This window comes from Onychomys torridus, chromosome 6 (genome assembly GCF_903995425.1).
Source record: "Onychomys torridus chromosome 6, mOncTor1.1, whole genome shotgun sequence".
In the NCBI taxonomy this organism is placed as follows: Eukaryota; Metazoa; Chordata; class Mammalia; order Rodentia; family Cricetidae; genus Onychomys; species Onychomys torridus.
Window position 1 is genome coordinate 134,191,772 of NC_050448.1, and position 25,014 is coordinate 134,216,785.

The window sequence follows — 25,014 nt, forward strand, 5'->3', positions numbered from 1 at the left end:
GAGTGCCTTCATATTTTTATTTTTATATTAAAATTAAACATTTCAGAGTTCAGTTGATTTTATTTTTTTATTGGAAACATTTTTTTCCTCTAATGACTCATTTCAAGTTTAATGAAATATTCTGTTAGAAGTATCAAACCCACAATAAGCTGCCCAGGGCCCTTCCACTTTATGTAGCAGAGTACATTTGGCAGAAATAGAAAGATTAGATCATGCAAGTGTACCTTCAGAAGAGCAGCTATCTACAGGTAAATTCTGGATCACTGCTTTATCTCATTAGGCTGAGGACAGTCTTGATTTTGTTACTACCCTTAGTTTTCTTAGGTTAAGAACCTGGACCAATTATTCATTCACCCTGCACACAAATTTTCCCACTAGCAAATTGTAACTCTTGGTACAGAGAAAGTAATCAAGCAGTCTTGCAAGGCCTGCTGGGCATCTGGGCTAGGGGTGCTGTGTAATCAAGAACTTTGACAATTATCTCCAGAGCTCAGCTTCAGTAATTACATATTTTGCCATACACTATAGTGGTCCAATCAAAAGGTTGTAGGTGCCATAATAAGCTACAAATACTTCATCCCTCACTAGAAGATATTGCAGTTTCCATTATTCTTATGAAGAGATTTGGGTTCTACTGAACAATCTTAAGCAGAATTGCTGTTTGGAATGCCTGCAGATACCCGGGCAAATTTCTTTTTCTCATAGACTCCTGTTACATCTATCTCTCTGTGTGATTACACAGCCATGCAGAGGCAGGCCAGGATCAATGTTTCTGGGCTATACTTCATAGAAAACTTGTCACTTGTATTTGTTAATACTCATACACTTTATATAGATTTGCTATTGATGTCCTGCCACACAAATAAACAAGATCCAATTCTAAAACTAAGACAAAGGAGAATCAGCACTTGAGACACTAAGTGAGGGCTTTGAAAATCCCACAAAGTAGCCACAGTGGTTTCCTTCTTGACAGCATATCATTCTCACCTGAACAGTCCATAAAACAGCTGGATCCTGTGTAGCTTTTGGTATTAGGAATCATAATGCTTCAGGAAAAGTTCCATATTCTTGGACAATGAACTTAAACTACCTGAAAATTTAACCACAGCTTACTTTCTAGTTTTATAGCCACAACACCCTAACATATTGTAGCTGGAAGTTTTCCTGTATCCCACCGGCTCCACAGCTACTCAGTCCCAAGTAAACACATAGAGGCTTGTATTAATTATAACTTCTTGGCCATTAGCTCAGGCTTGTTACTGACTAGCTCTTACATTAAATTAACCCATAACTTTTATCTATGTTTAGCCACGTAGCTTGGTACCTTTTCTCAGTTCTGCCTTGTCATCTTGCTTCCTCTGTGTCTGGCTGGTGACTCCTGACTCTGCTCTTCCTCTTCCCAGCATTTCTTTAGTCTGCTCACCCGACCTATACTTCTTGCCTGGCTACTGGCCAATCAGCATTTCATTTATCAACCAAATCAGAGCAACATATTCACAGCATACAGAAAGATATCCCATAACACATCATCCACAGGCAGAGAAGATAGCAGTAGCATCCCTAGTGGCTGATCTTCTTATGTGGCCCTGCTTACACAGATCTAAACTCAAGGTCAACAGATTAAAGAGTCCTCTACACACACCTGGAGGCTGTCTACAAAGCCAAGGAAAGTAATTTAACTGTGAAAATCACTTTTTAATGAGAAATTGCTAGGGGGAAATATTTATTATATTTGGCTTCTTAGAAAAAATATATTTTTACCAAAATTGCTATTTTATCTAGATTAAAACCATAGTCAACACAAAATGAAATCTCTTGGCTCATGTGTACTCAGTGTGATGGCTCTGAAGTAAAGCCAAGCAACTAACAATGTGCTTTTAAGAATCCCAGGAAGAAGATTGTATTTTAATATCAATTAAGAAAAATGATGTGGTATGGGAGTCCATCATTGCCTTCTGCTCTGAAATATATGGCCTAGGTAGTTATGAATGCTGCTGTGAGAGCCTAGATGAGTAGAACTTCTATTATAGTTACTTCTAATTCCACATGATAAACCAATAAAACTCATTGGTTCAGATCCCACAAAATTCATAAAGGTCACAGACTCTTATCCATAATATGAGATATTAGTTAGAGGAGGCTGGCCCACTGACCTTTGCAACTTTAAAATAAAAAAATGTACATTTTCAAACATTTGGACAAACCAAGAGAAGAACACTATGCCAAGACATATGAGATGACCTAAAGTTCTTTCAGAGGTAGAATCTACCAGAGCACAGGTATGCTAGAACACAGTTACAAGGAATGGGAAATCAATTAAATTCTTGGCTGGAGAGGCCAAGAAAGATCAAGGTGCCAGTATCTTGCCAGAGCTTCCTGTTGTATTCTCTAAAAGAGAGGCACACTGAGTTTCCACAGGGCAGAAGATCCAAAGATCAGGGTAGGAGATGCTGTCTGAAACCTCTTCAGAGTTGTTAATCCTGTTTCAGAAGGGGTGGATCCCATGACCCAGTTGCTGCTTAGTGTTCTATCTTTTCCCACCACACCATTAACACCTGAATTACAGAGACGACTCTGTCATACCGCAGTACCATAGACAAATATACATTTTCTTACTTCCAGTAGAATCCTGCCTTGGCTTTACAGTGGCAACAATGAGTGCAGATGCTTCATCACTTTCCATTCCAACAGACTCATCACAGGCTGAAAATACTGTAAACTGTGCATTTAGTAGCCCTAACCTTCAGAGTTTCCATGTTTGAAAGACACAGTATTGTCACAGTATGCTCATCACACAAACTTGTAGCTGCAAAATATTTAGATGGCCATAGTATGTACTAATTAATATTATGGTTATTTTGAGAAATAGATCCTAGAACCAAGTACTAGGTTAAGAAGAACTTTCTGTATTACATGACCCAATCAACAAATTTTAAACAAAGAGAAAGGCAGTCCTTTAGTACAAGTCAACTAAAGAAGAATATGTATTCTCCACCTTCTTTATCTGTTGATGGACTTTGCAGTTACTTTTTATATTGGTTATTGTGAATTTATACATTTTAAGTATGTTTAATTTATTTTATATCACTTATTCTTCAACAAAACTCTTTTCAATGAAAAGGAGGCTTATTAATTCCACTGACAAATATTGTTAAAACCTTTCTGAGATCAATTCATATTCACCATAGTAATTTCAACTTCTGAAAATACCATAAATCTTTAAAATTTTAATGTAGTTTACATGGGCACCTACATAATGGTAGTTAAGAGCCAGGCTGTTGAGTTTAATCCTTTACCTTGCTAGCCTTGTGACCTTGGGCAAGATGTTTCTTAGTGTATTGGTTTCTGCTTTTGTAAAATGGGGATGGTGACAGCCTCTGCTTCAGAGTGGTTGTTACTGAGAGGAATTGATGAGTTAATCTATGTAAATAGTTTCAAATTCAAATATTAGCAATTTTATTAATTACTAGAGTCAATAGTCTCCTGCCTAAATTAGGTAAAATCAAATGGGCATTATCTCATGACAATTCATCTTAATGAGGCTTTTTAAAATCTTCTGATCTTGTGATTATACTGCATGCAGTCTGGAATAGGTATTTCTCTCACTGGCCAATGGGCCCTAACAAAAGACTCTTCCAGTGTTTTCATAATTTAGCAGCTTCCTGTTCATCTCTGTTTTGTAAAAGATGATCCCTGGCATAGAATACTTCTTCCATGAAACCAAGAGTACACTGAGAAGACTGATAAGAATGTTTATATTTCACAATGGAGAAATTCTGTGTTCAAATGTAAACTGAAACATTTTTCAAGAGGCTGAGGAGATGACTCAGTTGGTAACATGCTTGATGCAAAAGCTTTAGGACCCAAGTTCAGACCCCCAAGAAAAATCCTGGTGCAGTGTTGAGTGTCTGCAATTCCAGGGATGGTCAGGGGTATGGGAACAGTTGGATCCTGGTCATTGGCCAGCCAACATAGTAGAAGTCATAAGGTCTAGGTACTGTGAGAGACCTTGTCTTAAAATATAAAATGAACAGTGAATGAAGAAGACACTTTACACTGATCTCTGGCACACACATACTGATCTCTTCATATATACCACTTGCTCACATACATATACTCCACCACATATATTTATTTACAGCTTGGCTGAAGTGAATATTGGAGTGCAGATGTCTCTTTGAAGTGATGATTTTCTTTCATCTGGATGTAGTACCATCTGTTTTATTTTGTTTTGCATGTCTGAGCTTTTGCCATGATGGTAATTCAACTTAAAGTGAGTTAGTCTCTACATTTTTGCTGGTTGTAGAATGCCAACCATTTTTGTCTCAATAGTGTTCCACTGGTTGACTAACCATATTCTGAAGGTCTTAAATCCAGAATACTCCCAAATCCAAAACTTTCTGAGCCCTTATATGATGGCACAAGTGAAAATTCCACAATTGATCTCATGTAACAGGCTATAGTCAAAGCTCAGGCTCACTACAAATATCATATAGAATTATCTTTAGCCTCTGTGTAAAAGGTGCTTGTGAGGTATAGGTGAATTTCAGGTTGGGACTCAAGTACCATCTCCAAAATATATCATTATGCTAGTATGCTAATAGTCCAAAATAAAGAAAAATTCAAATAATTTCTTCCATGCATTTCAGACAGGTGATAATCAATCTGTCACAGTAGGACTGAAATGGACATCTCAAATGCACTAGGCATTTGATGAGAATAATTCTGTGTATAGTTTCAAAGTTTTGTGAACAGACATATAAAATAGCCTTAAATATTTTAATTTGGTTGTTTTTATTATATATAGGTTATTATATAGGCTTGAACACTCTGCAGGAATTTTATTTTCTCTAATTACCAAAATGACTTTAGACACATCACTTTTCCTGTTACTGGAGACATAATACTGAATAAGGCTGTCCTGCCTCTAAAGAGTCCAAGACAGCAGACCTTGGAATGACCTATAGTAGGATACCATTGTAGGATTTCACACCTAACATACCGTATGCTTTTATGGCAGAATGACAGAGGTTGGGAAGCAGGGTGGTCCTCACTCAAGCACTGATGTTTAGGTTGGACCTTAGTCAAAATAATAAAAGAAAGCCATTTATGTTCAAGAAGAAGCAGGTACCAATTGCTCTTTTGGCATTTAATATTTTTGAGTTTTTTATATCCACAAAAGATCAAATATCTTAAGCAGACACTTTTCAAATGAATTTAAAAATTTGTCAACAAACACACGATGAAGTGTTAAATTTCTAGTCATCAGGGAAAAGCAAATAAAAAATATTGGCATTCTATTTCACTCAAATTTAATGGCCATCATAAAAATAATACAAAGCCTAATAACAACAAATGCTGGTGAGGAAGTAGAAAAAGGGGAACCCTTAATACACCATGGATGGGAATGTACCTTATTCCAGCCACTATGGAAATTAACAAGAAGGCTCCAAAAAAATTTAAAAATTGAACTACCATGCGATGCAGCTGTAACACAAATGGATGGGACTAGAATTATCACACTAAGTGAAGTACTCACAAAGACAAGAAAAGGACATGAAGGTAAAGGGGGCTTTCAGGGAGGAGGAAGAGGGGAGTATTAATATATGCATGCCACATGTAGCCAAGGACTTTGTCCAACACATATATGCTACCAGATAAGCTGGCGTCTACTCCTCTACTCAGGAGGATGCTCTGCTTCAGCCTTGTCTTTGGCTGACTTAGAACATGCCTATATGTTCTGTCTGGAAAATCATTCTCAAATTGAATCTCAGGGCCACAGAGTGAAGCTCCCAATTAAGAAATTATCTGGAATACATTTGAGTACATCAACTTTTTCCCTACATAAAATGAGAATAAAGCACATATTATTGGATGTCCCTTGAATTTCACCTCCAAATTCATTTCCCAATTCTACTTTCTTTTCTCCATCTTTGTTTACACAGTGCTTACTCTCCTTTGACCTGATTAGAGCAACTTGCCTCTTTGTACACCGTATTCACTGCCTACCATATTCGTTACAATACGGCTGTTGGAAAGGATGTTTAATTGCCCCAAACAGTTATTTGTTGTGGTTGAAAAGGTTCTAATTATTTGGTCCATGGTACTTACTAATATTTTCTAATTGTCTATATATTACATTCTCACAGGAAATTCCCACATTCTCACTCTTCTGTATTAAGAATTCTCATTTTCATACAAGCCATCAGGTTTACCCATCACCTGCACTCCAGCATCTCCTCAGTGCTGGGTGAAGTCCTCTGATATGTGTTCCTGATTGCATGGATACTCAGTTCCAGCTTGTTCATGAAGTCCAGTGGCTGATTCCTCTACTTCAGCCAAGTTCTTTGTTGTCTTCTTATCCTGCCTACCTTTGTCTTAAGTCTTTCACCCTTTGAGCAGGTTCAAGAATATCCTTATCATGTTTTTTCTTCATTGCTTATAGTCTATTCTGGCATGAAATATTTTTATTCTGTTTGTCTAGTAAAATCCTGGCAGTAACCTCAGAAATATTAAAAATATAAGATGCCAAATATTAAAGACTTACTATAATTTCATTTATGCAAAATATACTAAGCAGGCAATTTAACAGAATCAGAAAATAGACAAGTGGTTTCCTGGGGGTGGGGGTAGGATTAGAAAGAAGTGGTAAGAGTGAGAACTGACTGTACAAAATTGTGTTCTGGTGATAACTGAACAGACTTTATTGAATAACACTGACTTATATAGTTAAAATGGGCATATTTTCTATTCATAGCATAAATGCTTCATTAAGACTAATTTTTTGAAAACAGCTTCAAACTTCAATGAACTGGTTTTAAAGAAATGAATTGTGGATAGTATGCGTTCTTTGCTTCCTTAGCACACAGGTTAACTATGAATTCTTTTTTCATAAAGTTAGTCCCACCACTAACAGGTCTAGTTAATTTCTTCTGACTAAAACGTTTTCATTGTAATCACACTGTTGTCTACAAAGCAATGTTTAACACTACAGTATAAAATTGGTAACTCTTACTGGCTATACAAGTTATTCCTTATTTGCTCATCCTATTTTGGGGTGGGACATATCATTACAGCCCTCTCCTCAAGCTCAGGGATCTGTGTGGAAGATAGGGTAGAATGATTGTAGAAGCCAGAGGTTGTGATGACTTCAGGGAAACAGTGCTTTCCAGACAGAACAAGACAGAAGCATCCATGAACTCACAGTGATGGTGACAGCATGCACAAGACCTACGTGTGCTCAAGACAGACAAGACCTCAGCATGGAGAAAGGGGAGTGGGATGAAGGACCTCTTCTAGCTGAGGGGTCATTTCATTTTGTTGCTGTTTGGTGTTATCTTTCTTTAATGTGTGATACCTCCAGGGTAGGACCTCCATCCAGGAGTAGTCTGGTCAACACAAACTGGGAGGAGAGAGAGACAGAGACATACAGAGGCAGAGACAGAGATAGGGAGACAGAGAGAGAGACAGAGACAGAGGCAGAGAGAGATAGAGATACAGGGAGAGACACACAGAGAAAGAGAGAAACAGAGACACAAAGAGGCAGAGGAAACGACACAGGGAGGGGGAGAGAGAGGGAGTTGGGAAGTTAGGTGGGTGGGTGAGGAGGATCTTGGAGAAAATAAGGAAGTGGGATGAATATGAAAATACATTGTATGAAATTCTTAAAGAATTAATAAAACATTGTTTTTAAAGAAGTTTAAATTTCAGATATGTTTATATGTCTTATCACATATCTAAGAGTAGGTATGGCATGTGAGCATATGTGTGTGTATGTAGGAATTTCTGGGTTGGTAGATGACCTTACCTTGAGAGACTTTGAGCTACTAGGCAGCTTCTACCTCTTCAGGTTGTTCTAGCTTTTTCTGTGTATCCAGCTGTTATATATTTGTGCCCTACCCCAGCAGGCCAAGCACTGCTTGGAAACAGAAGAGTGATGTGTCTGTAACCTTTAAAGTGCCTTCGTGGCAAGTGGTCTACATTATCTCTAAAATAAATTTTAGGAAGCTGAATGTTGGTTATATTTGAAGGGCATTGAAAATTCAGAATAAGACATTACATAACCACACTAAGATCATATGATTAATGTTAAAGAATTAAGAGAAGTGATGGCCTGGGTTCTAAGAATAGCACATGATTTTCAGAACATTGTTTCTGAGAGATATATGCAATTATGTGAAAATGACAGGAGTCAGCATACAACACACTCAGCTGAAAATAATGCTGAATGCTGTACACATTGAAGGACTTTACAAACATATTCATAAGTATTCATAGACAAACAAAGCTATACATAATTCTAACAAAGGAATCAAAATTCATTTTTATGTGCACATGAGGTTTATACAAATGGCTTTGCATTCTAGAACACTGTCACATTTTGTGTAATTCTCATGGTAGAATACACAAGGCAACAACATTCAGAAGCATTCATTTTGGTTCTATAGCACAGGTTTTGAATGAGGCATCAGATTTTTTTAAAATTTTCTAGACAGTAAAATAAAATAAAGCCAATATAGAGGACAAGCTTTTAAATTCAATGCATTCCATTTATAACAGAAAGATCCTTCCAATAGTATTTGACCAGCAATGTCCCCAACAAAATGGCTACAAATTCTGTTTTTCCTTTTTTCCCAGAAAGAATGAGCTGAAATATGCACCAATAAAGACCCTTGTTTTCTGAATAGCATGCTTCTGAAAACTTCAATAACAAACATGTCCTACTTCTGATTATATGTAGAAAATGGGAATTATGGGATAATTCTCTCTTAGGAATCTGTCATTGTGCAAAGTAAGCTCACAATGGAACATCAGGCAGGAAAACTGGGTACATTCAGTCTCTGAAGAATTTTATGGGTTAGAAAAATCCTCTTATTCATTATATTTAGGCAGCTTTCAAATGCTAGCTTAATCTATTTAAAAACAACCAAATTATATGCAACAGCACCCTTATACAACACACTGGAAAATAAAGATGAAGTATGAGGTTTGTGGGTTTCTGCGACTGGTAAAATTTCATATTCATTGCAAGTGATGGCAACAGAATACACTGGGAGAAATATTAGATCTCTCTACTAGTCAGGAATACAATTGTTAAATTTTAACAAAGACCAAACATTGTGTACAGAGAGGCAGTAAGAAGGCTGCCCCTATTGGCAGGTAGCACACCACAAATGTTTGGTTTCATAACAGGGTTTGGGAGAACTACCTCTCCAAAGTCTACTGGTGCTGAAGCTCCTGCTGCTGCTGCTTCTTCCTCGGCTGTAGGTGCCACTGTACAGTCTCAGGCGACTGGGCAAGGGGAACACTCGGGATCTTCAGTTGCTAAGATGAGAAAAATCAATTTCAATGCCCAAAAGACGGAACTTCTGAGGCAGAAGGTGACTACAGTAACTACCAGTTGGTCTACATGACTGGGAGGCAGAATGCTGACTTGCTTTAATGTTGCATTCAAATAGGACTTGAGGGAGGTATTGTATGGACAAACAAGTCTAGGATTAGGTAAAATATCAGTCATTAAACTTAGGGACACGACTGGATGATGGAATGCATGTGTGCTTCCTTCCCTAAAGGATAATGCCAGGTTTCCCTGGATGATCAATATCCCATTCTCTAGAGTAAATATTGTGTGTATATTTCTGAGAATATCTGTGCTCATTTAAACAATCTGTTCCGTAACTCAAGCAATGGTGATTGATGCTTAAACCAGTCCAGAGCCATTGGTCCTTCACCAAGTGTGTCACTGGGAAGTCTCTGGAAGGACTTGTCATGTACTTGTCCTGTTCTGTAAATCTTTCCTGTCACACATCCCCATCACTGCAGAATAATCAGTTAAATCTTAAAGTGTCTTTAATTTTTTTATGTAAGAAAAATCAAAGATACCAGTGGCAGATACACATGGATGCATGCCTCAGTAGAAGAATGCATTTTACTACATTAAAATAACTTATGACTGATGAGCCTGGTAGCACTTGGAAGTCTGAGGCAGAAGAACTGTAAGTTTGAAGCCAGTTTGGAGTATACACTGAGACCCAGTTTCTAAAAAAAACACAAACAAATTTCTGATTCTAAGACTATATTGGGTTTGGAACAAGCAATTATTTTAAAAAATATTTAAATAAGAAATTTTGATAGCTTCTTCATGTTTTAATGAAATATAGACATTCTGTGTCTTGATAAAAGTTTTAGACTTGAATGTAATATAAAAATATATATTAAAACAAAATGGTTTACAAGACTATTTACTATCTCTGGAACCCATAGTACAGCATGGTTGTTTAGAAGTAAGGAGACCATCTTCAAAACCTGGCATTTTTACACAGTCACTTGTACTAGATCTATTACAGTTCATACATGTGACAAATGGTCACAAATTATGACAGATAACTCACTGAGCAGAACTGGTCATAGAAGCCATTTTAAGTCAGCCAGTCAAACTATTTCCTCTACACTTTACTCCCAGGAGACCACAAATCACAGTCTTCTACATTGTTTTGTTCACCATTTTTGATGTACTATATTTTATTTGTTTTAACTGTTACGTTTATTAATGCAAGTAATTTAAAAAGTAGATATGCTCAAATAACAAATCACAAAGCAAATTATAAGTCCTGAGATAAGTAAAATTATGGTTCTATAAAATATTAGACCATGGTCAAATACTTTAAGCCATGTTAGAAGTGCTTCTTTCCAGTAAAAGAACTTACAATTTTAATTAAAGAATGAAAATGTAATATTTACTATATACTTACAGTATTTTGCATACAACTAAAATTAGTGTACATTAATCTTCAAGTACTTTAATATTAGAAGTCAAGAAGAAATTCCAAATCCACACAATTATTACACAATAAAAGGACCTGGCAAGGAATATAAAAGTGAAAGCACACTGGGAATGCACACTGATGGAATCAGTTCCTCGTTGGTGTGTTTGACAGGCAATGCACATTCATTATGTGCATTATTTTGTATTCAGATTTTGTTAGAAGTTTTATTTCAGGGCTGGAGATATGGCTCAGAGGTTAAGAGCACTGACTGATCTTCCAGAGGTCCTGAGTTCAATTCCCAGCAACCACATGGCAGCTCATAACCATATGTAAAGAGTTCTGGTGCCCTCTTCTGTCATGCAGATAGAACACTCTATACATAATAAACATTGTATACATAATAAATAAATAAATCTTTTAAAAAGTTTGATTTCATTTTTTGTTTTTAGATATAATAAACTATCATTTAAAAGAAATGTTTATTTGCAGGTTAATATGGAAATGTATGCCTATTGAATCACATTCTTACTTTGTCATAAAAAGAGAAAAGAGAACGTGCAAAAATTACAGAAAAATATCATTTTCCTAGATCTGAAATATTTGATTACACTTAAAAATTCTTTAAAAAATTAAAATATGATCCCATCTTCTCGCCCCTTTCCTTTTTTTCCTCCAACCTACTTTGCTATCTCTCAATTCATGGATTCTATTTACTTAGTAGTTGTCACACACACACACACACACACACACACACACACACACTCTTAACTATAAATACAAACTGTTCAATGACTGAATTTTGTAAGTCATATGTGCATCAAACTAAATAGTTGAAGTCAAGCTCAAGCTGAGCATACCATGCGAGCACCACCATGCAAGCACCACCATGCTCCTGTATTTTCTTCAGATGATTTTGCAGTAGGCAACCTGGAACTACAGAACTTAAAAAAAGATTCCTGTCTGACCATTTGCTGTTCTCATAAGTCATAAATAATACAAGAATAAAACTGTCCAACAGAATGGTAATATATCAGTCATTATTTTCATCTCACTATCAAAGCAGCTAAACTTAAGCATCAGCTAAAATCTTAAGGTATTATAGTATATAGCTTGACCTTAAAGCTAGGGCATAAGTACACATTGTTTTTAATGTCAGTAGCTAAATTTCCCTTTAAAATATCCTTAAAAAATTAGTTTTAAATTTAAAACATAATTACATTCTTTCCCCCTTTTCTTCCCTTCAACCCTTCCCATATTTCCTCACCACCTCAATTCTCTCTTAAAGTTATGGCCTCTTTTTCTTTTAATTGTTGTTTTAAACACACACACACACACACACACACACACACACACACACACACACAATGCTCTCATACATGCTCCTAAATACATAAATACAACATGCTCAGTTCATATAATATTATTTCTATGTATATGATTTCAGAGCTGATCACTTGGTATTAGATAACTCACTAGGGACTCTTCCCTGGGGAAGACTACTTTTCCCACTTTCAGCATTTCCCTAGTTTTGAGTAGCATTGTGGGCACATGAGCTTTTCCCCTTTCATATTGGCATGAACATTAGTACCTTCCTTGTTCAGATCTTACTTAAGCAGCTATGTTGGTAAGATTAACATGTGTAGTTTCTCTACAGCAAACTCATTGTTACTTAGTTTTTTTTTAAATCAGTCATTATATCCCCCCTTCCACTATGATCTATGAGCTTTATTTGCAAGAGTTGTGTTGTAGCTGTAGGTATACCTCCTTAGGCAAGCAACATTTAATTCTTAACATACATTACATAAAAGTTTTTACCTATTTCATTAGATACATGAGATTAATAAAACTTAATGAACTGTGAGTATGCTTTTATTATAAAGTGGAGTCCTTTGTCAGGTAGTCTTTACCTAAAAAGCAAGAAAATGTAAAAAAATGTAGGTTAAAAAATTCTAAGAGGATGATTTAAGTAAATGTATTTGTGTTCTAGCTAAATCAAGTTTTGAAATGTTTTTATTCTATAATGCAAATAATAACATTTTATATATTGTATATATCTGTTAAGGCATTACAAAATGAGATCAATAAATAACTATGAGGTTATTTATGAAAAGCCTGCAAGTGTCTTCAGAATAAGGAGTGAGTGAGATAAATGGCAAGAAAAGGCACAGAGTGAGAAAACCCATTGGATGCAAGAAGGGATTCTATTTTAGGTTTCTGTTTTTCCTTAAGCATTCATGAAACAATGAAAAGAGTGAATTCTGGGAATACTATTGAGGTTTTAAAGCAAACAACCTTTGATAGAATATCTAGGAGTTAGCTGCCTTCCTTACACACTTGTCTCTAAACTCCACTCTTTTGGTTTAACACCAGAGGAAGTATTTCTTCCTTTAATTCAGGTGCAGTATCTACCTGTGCCCTCATCCCATCCCTGCTTACCTCCTTCAAGAAAGACCTTGTCTTGAAGCCTTCCCTGCATTTCTTTTCATTGTCAGCCTCCCCACAGCTTCCAGATTCCCCGGCTACCTCTAATCTATATCCTGCTGCTTCCCATCCCATAATTTATATGTCTACCTGACAGTTGGCACCAGTCAACACTTATTTCTTGCTTATTGACTAACTTTTATTGAACATGCACTACATACAGGCAATGCACACAATGATGGGGAGTGATGAGAAGTAACAAGAACTGTTTTCTGAAAGGCACAATCTGTCCTTTTTCTTTGTCTTTTTCTTTGTGTTTGTTTTGGGGACAGAGTTGTGATAAGTAGCCCATGCTGTCTTTGAACTCATTATATTACCCAGGCTGGCTTCCAACACTTGGCAATATATCATTCTTAGCCTTTGAGTGCTGAGCTTATAAGTGTATGTCATATACATGATGTCTTAGTTAGGGTTTCTATTGCTGTGAAGAGACACCATTGCCATGGCAACTTTCATAAAGGAAAATATTTAATTGTGGTGGCTCACCTATAGTCCAGAGGTTTAGTCCATTATCATCATGGTAGGAAGCAAGGCAGCATGTAGGCAGACATGGTGTTAGAGAAGGAGCTGAGAGTTCTTACATGTTGACTTACAGGCAATAGGAAGTGATCTGAGACACTGGACAGTATCATGAACATATATATGAGACCTCAAAGCCTGCCTCCACAGTGACACACTTGTTCCAACAAGGCCATACCTAGTCCAACAAATCCACACCTCCTAATAATACCAATCCTTTTGGGGGTCATTTTCTTTCAAACCACCACACATGACCTATTTTAGTTCACAAACCATTCTTTTTCCAACACATAGAGTTCTGGACTCATTGATCTACATTTTGGTGACATGGAAGAAATTCTAGGCTGGGCCCTACATCTGCTCTTCTTGGGCCAGCCTTAGGCAAGGCATGCAATATTTTTTTGGGGGGGGGGCTGCAGCATGCTCAGTATGTGGAAAGGATACATGGATGTTTTCCTTAGCTTCTTGTGATGCTAAAACTGCAGCATACTCCATCCCAGGTTTTGCCCATGTCTAGCACACAAAAGCCAGGGGCATCACTGTGAGGTGTCAGTATCCACAGATCATTATAACTCCTTGCCCAGTCAACACCTCAGTCTTTTCCAATGGGAGCTGCTAGTTTTCAATATTGATTAATTTCTTTCCACCAAACTGCTGATTCTGTCTCTCTGCAGTAATGCAGTACAATTTCACTCAGGGCTTTTTCTTTCCTCGTCTCTTAAATGTTGATTGCACCATTTTTATTTCTTAATTTTTAAGAAGTCAGTTATTTTCTCTCCATCTCTGTTGTCACTGATTTATACAGTGAACTTATTTTTATCTGGCTTGCTATAATAACTTGCCAATTTAACTCTTCCTTGAATTCATGCTCTGTATGATTATCAAAGGGAATGCAGCCCCATCACTTATGTATGGAGTGAGTTGCATCTTCTAAAACTGATATCTTAAATTAAATATCTTAATTTCTAGCACCCACAATATGTGGCTGGTTTTAAAGAAGTCATTAATTTAAAATTAAGTAATCAAGGTGGACCTTAATGTAGCATGATGATTATGTTTGCAAAAAGAGAAGATTAGGGCATACATACATGAAGAAAGACTACACAATCAAACAGGGAGGGCAAGGTTCCCTGCAAATCAGGAAAGTTAATGCAGAGAAATCAGCCCTGATGGTCATCCGACTGGACCCATCCAACCCTGTCTGCCTTTTGGGCATTTTAATAAAGCTTAACATGTTCAAATTAATCTCTTCCTTTCCTTGCATCTCTTCCACCTCCAAACACTATTCACAATACTTATGGAACAATTCACTGAAAACTTGGTTCACCTGTGTAGCAAACAGTCTATTTCTCCTTCCTTCAATCTTGCATGATTCCAACAGTTAGTCACCAGTGTTTGATGCTTTTCCCTAAGTGTGTCTTGTATCTTATCTACTTCACTGCCATCAATATTAATTGCTTCTCATGACATTTTTTGCACCCAGACACTATAAAACTATCTTCAGAGTTTTCAATTCCCTCTCTCGCAAATTTGCTTTGTAATTTGAATTTGGCTACATTTGTTCATTCCTCAGCTTAGTGCTCCACAGTAAATCTTGGATCCCCAAAACCAAGGTTCTTTCTGAGGCTGGGGATATGTACTAGATGTTGGATTAATAAAGAAGTATCTCAACATCTATACTGATAAATTATTCACTGTATGCTCCAAGTTAGAGACAGAAGACAAAGAACAAAGAACTTGCAACAGAATTCTCATCAGAACTAAAATAAAAAGCTTTTGCAAAATTCTCTGTACTCAAATATTTGCTAAACTATTACATACCAATGTTCCAAAGAGTATGAAAAAGTGATATATTATTCCTATTGTATTGTGCCCTTAATATATAAACATTTTAGGGCTTAGTAAATTAACAACTATTGGCAAAAACAATGAACACATTGTTAAAAGCATTATTGTACTAAGAATAAGTCCTGGAATCTGAAATAATCACCAGCTTTTAACATGGGAACTTAATGATGCCTTAACAGCAGGCAGCAATTATCAAAGGATTGTGGACATGGAGTTGACATTCTATGCTAAACAATTAATTTCAAAGCTAATTGAAAGAAACTTTGCTTTAAATTACAGCATCATGAAGTCTGATTATTGTTAGGGTTTGATTGTGAGTTATAATAATGTTCTGGTGTTTTAATTTCCTGGTCCTGCTGGTGATAACTGTGTCCTCTGAAGATATGTTTCATGAGTAGAATGGAATAAACAACCTTGGATCAGAGGGTCCATGTTGGAAAGGCCTCCCTGACATTAGAACCTATTTAATTTTTTTTAAATATTTAGTGTGTGTGTGTGTGTGTGTGTGTGTGTGTGTGTGTGTGTGTGTGTGTTAAGGCTGCACTTTTCCATCATGGAGCTGTTGCTATGCAACATTGAAGAGTGTCCTTTTCCTCCAGCATTTTGCTGCAGCTTCTGACTCCACTGTCTTCTCATCTTTGCCATCAAAATCCTGCCTTCTTTGGAAGCCATAGCTTCTAGAAGGTGTCTGTGGTATTGATGGAGAGAAAGTAGGATGGGCTGAGATTCTTTTTCTCATCTCCAGCCACCTGTTCTTTTTCATTTTAGATCTACCAATGAAAAAATAATAAACAAATACAACCAGCTTTGAGTGATCCTTCTACCCTGACACCATAGTGCTAGAAATAACAACATAGATGAAGCTACATCTTGTAACATGAATCTTAAAAGGTCTTATTAATAAAAACAAACCTGGAGCCAGGTATTGGGGTAAACACTGGAAGATCAGAGAAGCAGAACAAACCTCACCTTGCCAATTCCTCAGCTGATGCTGTTTCCTTAGACTGGAAGCCTCTGTGTCCTCATCTGAATGGATCGCTGCTGAACTGCTGCTCAGAAGCCTAAAAGCTTAACCTGCTCTAGTTCCTGTTCCTCACGCCTTATATACCTTTCTGCTTCCTGCCATCACTTTCTGGGATTAAAGGTGTGTGTCACCATGCCTGGCTGTTTCCAGTGTGGCTTTGAACTCACAGAGATCTGCATGAATCTCTGCCTCCATAATACTAGGATTAAAGGTGTGAGAGCCACCATTTTCTGGCCTCTATGTCTGTCTAGTGGCTGTTCTGTTCTCTGATTCCAGGTAAGTTTATTAGGGTGCACAATATTTTGGGGGGACACAATATTACCACAATTCTTGAGTTTATCTCCAGTTTCATTATTTTGCAAGTTGAGAATGACAGACAGCCTTAGAGAATGTGAGTCAATCCACTGTTGATGGTTAGATAGGTACCTTCAGTCATCATTTCTTTTCAAATTTTTCATCTACCCCAAGACTTCTTTTCCATATAGTAATAACAACATTCAGACAATCTCTCCTCCACATTAGTGCTAGTGAGTCTGAAGTTGTCCTGGTTACAGCTGATTGTCGAGTCACCTGCAAAATAACTGGTGTGGGTTTGGTAGCACTGCTTTTTCATCTTATCTTTACACAGGAAGTTATCTTCAGTGGCTGGCTTATTCTGATGCTCTTTAGGACCTTAGCTCCATGCTTAGAACAATCTTGTACCTATCAGTGTTGATGCCTTTCCACTAGAAATCCTTAGCTTTTGCTTCCAACAATTAGACTTCATGGAGCCCTATGCCTGGAATGTAGCAGGTATTTAAGGAGTACTTGCAGAACCCTGGGTGCATATTCTATAGCTGGTCAGCTGAAGCTTTTGCTAATATCAAGGCTAAAGTGTAAAACCCTGCACCATTACTTCATGTACCCTTTTGTGGCAAAAAGTTGGTTCCTCTGAGACATTGGAGGTGGATTGAAAGTAGTTTCTCTCCACTAGGATGTCCTCAGGTATAATGACTAAATTCATCTTATTTTCACACTTTTGTTAAATACTCATTCCACTCTTAATGGCTAATGACACAAACAACATTTTGATTGCAAATGGATGCTGACATTCGGTCAAAGGCCAATTAACATTTGTGCACATTCTCTCCTTTTCCTCTCTGACAAGTCAGCATTCCTAGCACAGCAAGAGGCCATATCACGTCCTGGCCTACACTAGACCTTATTTGTTGCCATAAACACTAGAATTTTCTTAGCACACAAAGTGATATTGCTTCTGCCTGCACTCCTTGCATAGTGAGGAGAAGCCTCTAAGCACAGCCATTCTTCACTTATTAAAGTATCTCACTAAGGACTAAAAGGATGCTGATACATTTTGTGTTGAGTAGATTTAAATGGTGGTAGAAACCTTTTAAAGTGTCTTTCTTTGTGATAGTATAATTGCCATATTTCTGCAATGCTATGGATAGCTGCTGTTCTTAACATAAATAACAGAATTTCGGGTTCAAATTTCTGAATGTTGGCTACTAGTGTTGGAAAGATTTAAATTAGACTTCTATTGTACAGTTTTGGCTTCTTTGTCAAAAATTAGGTGTTCATACATGTGTGGGTTAATGTCAGGGTCTTCACAATTCGATTCCAAGCTTCATATTCTGGTCAATATCCTTTTTGTACCTCTCTTTTATTATTAATTTTTTAAAACAGTACTGGGAATTAAAACCAGGGCCACTTACATGTTTAGTAAACATTCTACTATTTAGCCATGCATTTTCCTATCCCTTTATGTACATTAATGGTATATGTTTGACGCTCTACTGTTGAACATTATTACATACCTTTAATTTTTCCAATAAATTATATCTATTCAACCACCCTTTCATAGACTTTATATACTGGCCACAATAAAGATGAGAATGTGAAAAATGTTTCCAAAAGGAACTCTTAGGCTTTCAAGGGAAATAATAAATAAGCCAATAAACAGAATAGAGGTGATACATCTATCTTTAGCTATATTTATGTCATTTATATCTATCTATATCTATGTCATCTATGAGGCTTTTTTGTCAGTCTGAGTGGCTTGAAAGAGTTTTTCTAGGACTACTTCCCTTCAGAATCATGGGTAATAAGTAAGTGAAAGAGTAGGGAAAGCTGTATCAGGCTGAGGGATTATACATACAAAAGTGCAGGGAAAAGTGTGCAACTTATGTGTAACACAAATTGCTAAGTGGTCTTTTAATAAAAACCTGGAGGTAGAACATTGGGGTGAATGCTGAAAGATCAGAGAGACAACAGAACAAGCCACCTCTTACCTCTACAACTCCTCAGCCTGAAAGGCTTTCTTCAGCTGAAAGACTTTAGTTCCTGTCTCCTCGCACCTTATATACCTTTCTCTGCCCACCATATCACTTCCTTTTTAGTTCTAGGATTAAAGGTATGTGACTTCCTAAGCACAGGCATGAGATCTCAAGTGTTGGGATTAAAGGTGTGTGCTACCACTGCCTGACTCTGTGTTTAATGTAGTGGCTTGTTCTGTTCTCTGATTTTCAGGCAAGTTTAATTAGGGTACATAATATATCACCACATTTCCCCTTTTTTGTCTAAAATAAAAAAAGTTATAACTAATATTAGAAAAACTATATACGATAAGTATAATAACTATATACAATACATACAATCAAGAATTACATTAACAATATCTAGTCATTAACATGTGACAAATTCAAAGAAACTATTCTATTATCTATACTATTTTGGTGAGTCCAAAATGTTGTACCTAATTCACTTTCTATCCTAACTTGTATTACCAACCCAAAACTATCTTTTGATGTTTTTCAAGCTTATACACTTTATACCTTTTTAGTGAGTTTCTTTTCTGAATTTGTTAACAAGGAAAACTATAACTATCTAGTCTTCAACTCTGTCAGAGACCCAAGAAATAATATTACATAAGTATGCAGGAAGAGCAAACAAGTGACTTCTGAAAAATGTGAGAAGTGACAGAAACAGCTGCTGGACAGTTACCCAAGTTTCCTCTGCAATATTGGTGCATTCATCTTCGACCTTCAGGTTTAGCATATCTGACAGAGTCATCTCTGAAGCAGGATTTTCTAAAGGGCCTTCCTACCTTGTCTTGGCAAGGTTTGGCAATTCTTTCTTTTGTGTCCTACTTGTCCATTTTGGACAGCATACTATCAGCAGTATGCCCAGTGGTTAACTTTTGCCACAAGGGAAGTAAACCATATATGGAGTTTCTTCAGTGCCCATCATCTTCTCTGAAGTAGATTGGTGCTGCCAGAAGCAGATTTGTCTCATTGTCATAAAAAAATAATCTATGTTATTAAAACATCTTAAATGCCATATTCTGTAGATCTCTGAAGTGTTTGAAGATGACCTATCTAAAATATATTTCTTTTTGACCTTGAAGACATACCTACTATGACTAAAAGTTTGATTATAATGACTATTAACTTGCATTTCTTATATCCTAACTAGTTGGTAATAACTTTCAAGGACTAGCAATTTGCATTACATTGTTAAATGAACTGTATATGTATAATACCTTGAACAAGATTAGAAATATATGTACAGTATTTTCTAACAAAATCAATCTCAACTTTGAATCAATATTACAAAATTTGTATACAATATACAAAAATCCAATCAAATGTCAAATATTTTTAAGTAGTAGTTGATTTCTAAAAGTAGATTCAATAATCTAATCTACCTTTTTATTTTATCATATTGATATCTTCCCTTTTTTCTTTTCAGAGTAGATTCAATAATCTCCCTTTTATTTTATCATATCTATATCCTCTTTTTTTCCAAACAAGAGCCCTGAATCTAATCTCTTTTGTTTAGCTTTTTTTCCTCATCATTATCAATTAACAATTTGTAACCAACCATTCTAAATAATGACAGTTATCCATAACCCACTGGAAGGCCCAAAACCACCCACCCCACCTCTTGTGAATGTGGGTATTGTGAGAAAAGGGAAGGGTGGTGAGGGGAGGCAAAGACAGATTTTTTTTTGAAATTGCTAAAAGATAAAGTCACCAAAGGTTTTTTTTTTTTTTTTTTAAACAAATATTTCAATGTCAGAATTGACACTGGATTTGTGGATTTTTATTTTAGCTTTGGACACAGAACAGGTGTTAATGAGAGTAGAGGGCAGGAAGTAGGTGATTCTGATGATAAACTGAAATAAAGCACAGACCATGGATACTTAGAAAAGGGAAAATAAGATACACCATTCTCGGTTGTGATTTGACATTTAGCTGTGTAGTTATTAGATAATTGTCTACATATTAGCTTCATGAGGTGAAGGATAGGATTTATTTTATCCATGCCTCTATTTGAGTAAGTGTCTGCTATGGAAGTGCCCAATAAACAGTTGCTGATGAATGAACTTGAAGGCTACACTCATATTCTGTATCCAGTACTCTGGGCAGTCTATCATGCAGTAAGTATAAAGTGGTGAATAGGCTGGGGAAAATCCCAGTTCTTACAGAGAAATCTGAGAAACTCATCTATGCTAACATAGAAATTGTAATTGTGTGCTTGGAAAGTTCTAGTCATAAGAGTGGCTATTTTATATTGCACGGGTCACCAAAGACCTTTTGGGGTAAGTGGCTTTGGATTTGAGAGCTGAATGATAAAAAGGAGGCAGAGAGTTCCAGACAGAAGGAAATGAATAAGCAAGTTAGACAGATTTGACAGAGCTTGTTGACTGACTAATGTGGGAGTAAGAAGTAGGACTGAGATGATTCACAGGTTCTAGAAAATGTTATTTCTATTACTTGAGCTTGGAAATGCCAGACAAAGTGCAGACAGTGATGTAGAGGATGAGCCTGACTGTCCCACTCTGACTTCAGAGCACCTGTCACATATTGAACTTAAGATGGACATGTTCCAGGATATACACACTAAAGATATAAAGGGATGGGCCCTGAATGAAGGGTGACTATCATGCTATTAACTTTTAACTTGCCAATTTCCCATTGACTATATTTGCTGAACAGTGTCCTGCTTCTAATCAGTATCCTTTGTACCAATATTCCTTCTCAAATTCATGACTTCTTTTTGAATTATTTATACACACACACACACACACACACACACACACACACACACACACACACACACACACATGAGAGGCCATTATGTATGTCTGACCACTTGTGAATGGATAACTGAAGTCCCCTGAAGAAGACTGAGTCTTCCTTTTTCAGTAACCATTAATTGCCTATAGCTCTTCATGTAGATGTGTGACTTTTAGAGATTTCCTCTATCCACACTGGCATATACACTGGTGATATCATTGCACTTGTCTTGTTTAAGTGACTGTATTGCTGAGATTTCAAGGGTGCAGTTCTTTGATGTAGATAGAGGATACTACCTCACAGATGTCCTGGTTCTCTGACTTTTATAATATTTCTGGCCTCTTGTTAGGCATCATACTTAAGGCACATTCTTTCCCTCTCTCTCCTTGTTTTTCTCTGTATGTCCACCTCTCTCTTTTGCTCACACTTACTAATCAGGATATGTCACTAGCCTAGAACATGTTGGTTTAGTTCAAGCCCCAGACATTTACTTCTGCTTCTTCAAAGCTGGGATTATAGGAGTTCACTGTCATTCTTGGCTATTTTATGTAGGTTTTAGAGATTGAATTAGTCCTTGTGCTTGTAGGGAGAGTGCTTCTCATTGATGAGTTAGCTCCACAACTCTAAGTAAATACTTTTTAATACTTCCTTGGGTCACTTAGTGCTTCCTTTATATCCAGATGAGGGCAATAATTTGACTTCTTTATTAAATTATTTTTGTGGTTGATTTTTAAGGCACTGTGCTACACAGCGACCATCCGACAATCCAGTGTAAATGGTCCATATGTAAACTGATGTGCTGGAGACTATCCTGGTAGCTGTTCACAAATGGAGATTACAGCAGAATGTTGTTTCAGCAGATATGGCTCAACAAGGAATGAGACCCCAGAGAGTTGCCCCATCTGTCAAATACTCTTCAAAAGGTGCCAGAAACCTAGAATTTAGCAAGTGATGCTCCCAAATGCTGATAGATATATGTACTTGACTGAACTATAGAAACACCTGTGATCCCAGCCTCACCACACACAGGCATGGAAACAAACCATTACAGCAAGAGTGTCTGGTCTGGGAGCCAGACACTGTTAGCCTTTTGGACATGGGTATAGTAGCTGGAACCATCCACTGTCAGCAGGCTTATCTTACAACCTGGTGCTCCACCTCCTGAAGGACAGCTGGGACTTGGTAGTCTAGCTCTCTGAGTGCATTATTCTTATTGTGTCAGACCCATCGGCTGCACTTTTGTTATTCTGTCTGATTTTTACTTTCAGATTTTTGTTAGCTGGACCCATGCAATTTTTTTTTGTGTGTGTGTATATCCAGTGGATTTCAAAATGCAAATTGAATATGTTGTGTTTTAGGAGCCAAAGCCCTCCAGAAACTCTTAGTAATTATTGAATCACTCATGATTTGCTAAGTAGGCATTTGATACAAGGGCCACACTATCCTGTGTTTGCTGACTGATGTTTGAACATCCACTTACTCCATACATCTAAAGAACATCACAGAAAAGTTCTAACATTTCTGAGGATGTAGATTGAATAGTGGATTGTAACAAAGTTCATATTTCTGATTACACCTAAAATACATCAATTGAAGTCTATATCAAACTTTCTATGATTTGATGCTTTGTATATATGTAAAATTAAAGTATGACTTCTGTAAATTCACATGGTTGTTCTATATCTATATTTTCAATAGTTATAAATAATTCAAATACCATGCATTATTCTTTTACCCACCAAGCTAACACATTTCAATCAGAATTTTCTCTGTAGTTGTATAATTGAGTACAAAGTACACATATAGGAAGCTATAGAGTTGTTAGTTTATAAAAGTATGTTGTCTTATATGTGCTTGAATGTCCCTTCTCTCCATCAATAATAACTTGTAGACATGGACTGAAAACTTCTCTATACCATTGTTATTAAGCATGAACTCTGATAATGATTTTTTCTTAGTTTTGTTTTTCTTGGTAAAAAATATGCCAGGTAGCTGTTTTCAACATGTCATAAGTAATTCTAATCACATTTTATATCAAATGCATCCCTAACTGTGACAAATGTATTTACTAAATAGTTCACACTTTCTCATTTACTTAAATGACCAACATTGTCATGTTTTAATTTCTTACAAATACTGAGATCTACTTCTGGCTTCCTATGTTTTTACTGAGTTGCCTTTTATTTTAGAACAATATTTATCTGGCAAGAAGTCTGAGTAATGTCTTCTGATATATGCTAAGGTAAGTCTTCTAACATTAATATTACTTCTTAAAAATTCATAGCTGAAATATATCATTTTTTTCTCATTTGAACACAGATTGTCTCATTCAATTAAAAGCCTTAGCAACCTTCAGGGGAGTTTAATTAAATTGATATTGAACTTCATAATTAGAAATATCACTTGATATATTAAATCTTATTTAAGAAATACTGTTTTGCTTGGTATTGGCCTAAAAACCAATATGTGCACCAGTGGAATCAAATTGAAGACCCTGACATTAACCCACACACCTATGAATACCTGATTTTTGACAAAGAAGCCAAAACTGTATAAGGAAAAAAAGGACACATCTTCAACAAATGGTGCTAGCATAACTGGTCATCAACATGTAGAAGATTGCAAATAGATCAATATCTATCACCATGCACAAAACTCAAGTCCAAGTGGATCAAAGACTTCAATATAAAACCAGTTACACTGAACTTGATAGAATAGAAAGTAGGAAGTAGTCTTGAATGCATTGGCATAAGAGACCACTTCCTAAATATAACACCAGTAGCATAGACACTGAGAGCAAAAATTAATAAATGGGACCTTCTGAAACTGAGAAGCTTCTGTAAGGCAAAAGACAGAGTAAATAAAAAAAATGTAAGCCTACAGAATGGGAAAAGATTTTTCACCAATCCCACATCTGAAAGAGGACTGATCTCCAAAATACATAAAGAATTCAAGAAACTAGACATCAAAATAACAAACAATCCTATTAAAAAATGGGCTATTGAGCTAAATAGAGAATTCTGAAAGTAAGAATTTCAAATGTCCGAAAGCCATTTAAAGAATTGCTCAGCATCCTTAGTCATCAGGGAGATGCAAATCAAAACAACTCTGAGATACCATCTTACACCTGTCAGAATGGCTAAGATCAAAAGCACTGAAGACAGCTTCTTTTAGAGAAGATGTGGAGCAAGGGGAACACTCCTCCACTGTTGGTGGGAATGCAAACTTGTACAGCCACTTTGGAAATCAGTGTGGTGGTTTCTCAGAAAATTGGGAGTGAATCTTTCTCAAGACCCAA

At 36.5% G+C, this 25,014-nt stretch overlaps 1 protein-coding gene across 13 annotated transcripts in view; it reads right to left on the reverse strand.

Moving 5' to 3' along the window:
* Lrrc7 (leucine rich repeat containing 7) overlaps positions 1-25,014 on the reverse strand; it is a 357,320-nt gene that overhangs the window by 163,430 nt on the left and 168,876 nt on the right. The window contains exon 1 of one of the 13 annotated variants that reach the window (XM_036190950.1): positions 9,209-9,318. The exons of 11 other annotated variants lie outside the window; for them this stretch is intronic. Coding sequence is in view for 1 of the 2 variants with exons in the window: in XM_036190952.1 (XP_036046845.1) it covers positions 9,318-9,324 (7 nt within the window). In the remaining variant the exon portion in view is untranslated. Of the gene's footprint in view, positions 1-9,208; positions 9,325-25,014 lie in introns of those variants that run through there. One more of the 13 variants, XM_036190952.1, reaches the window with a different exon arrangement.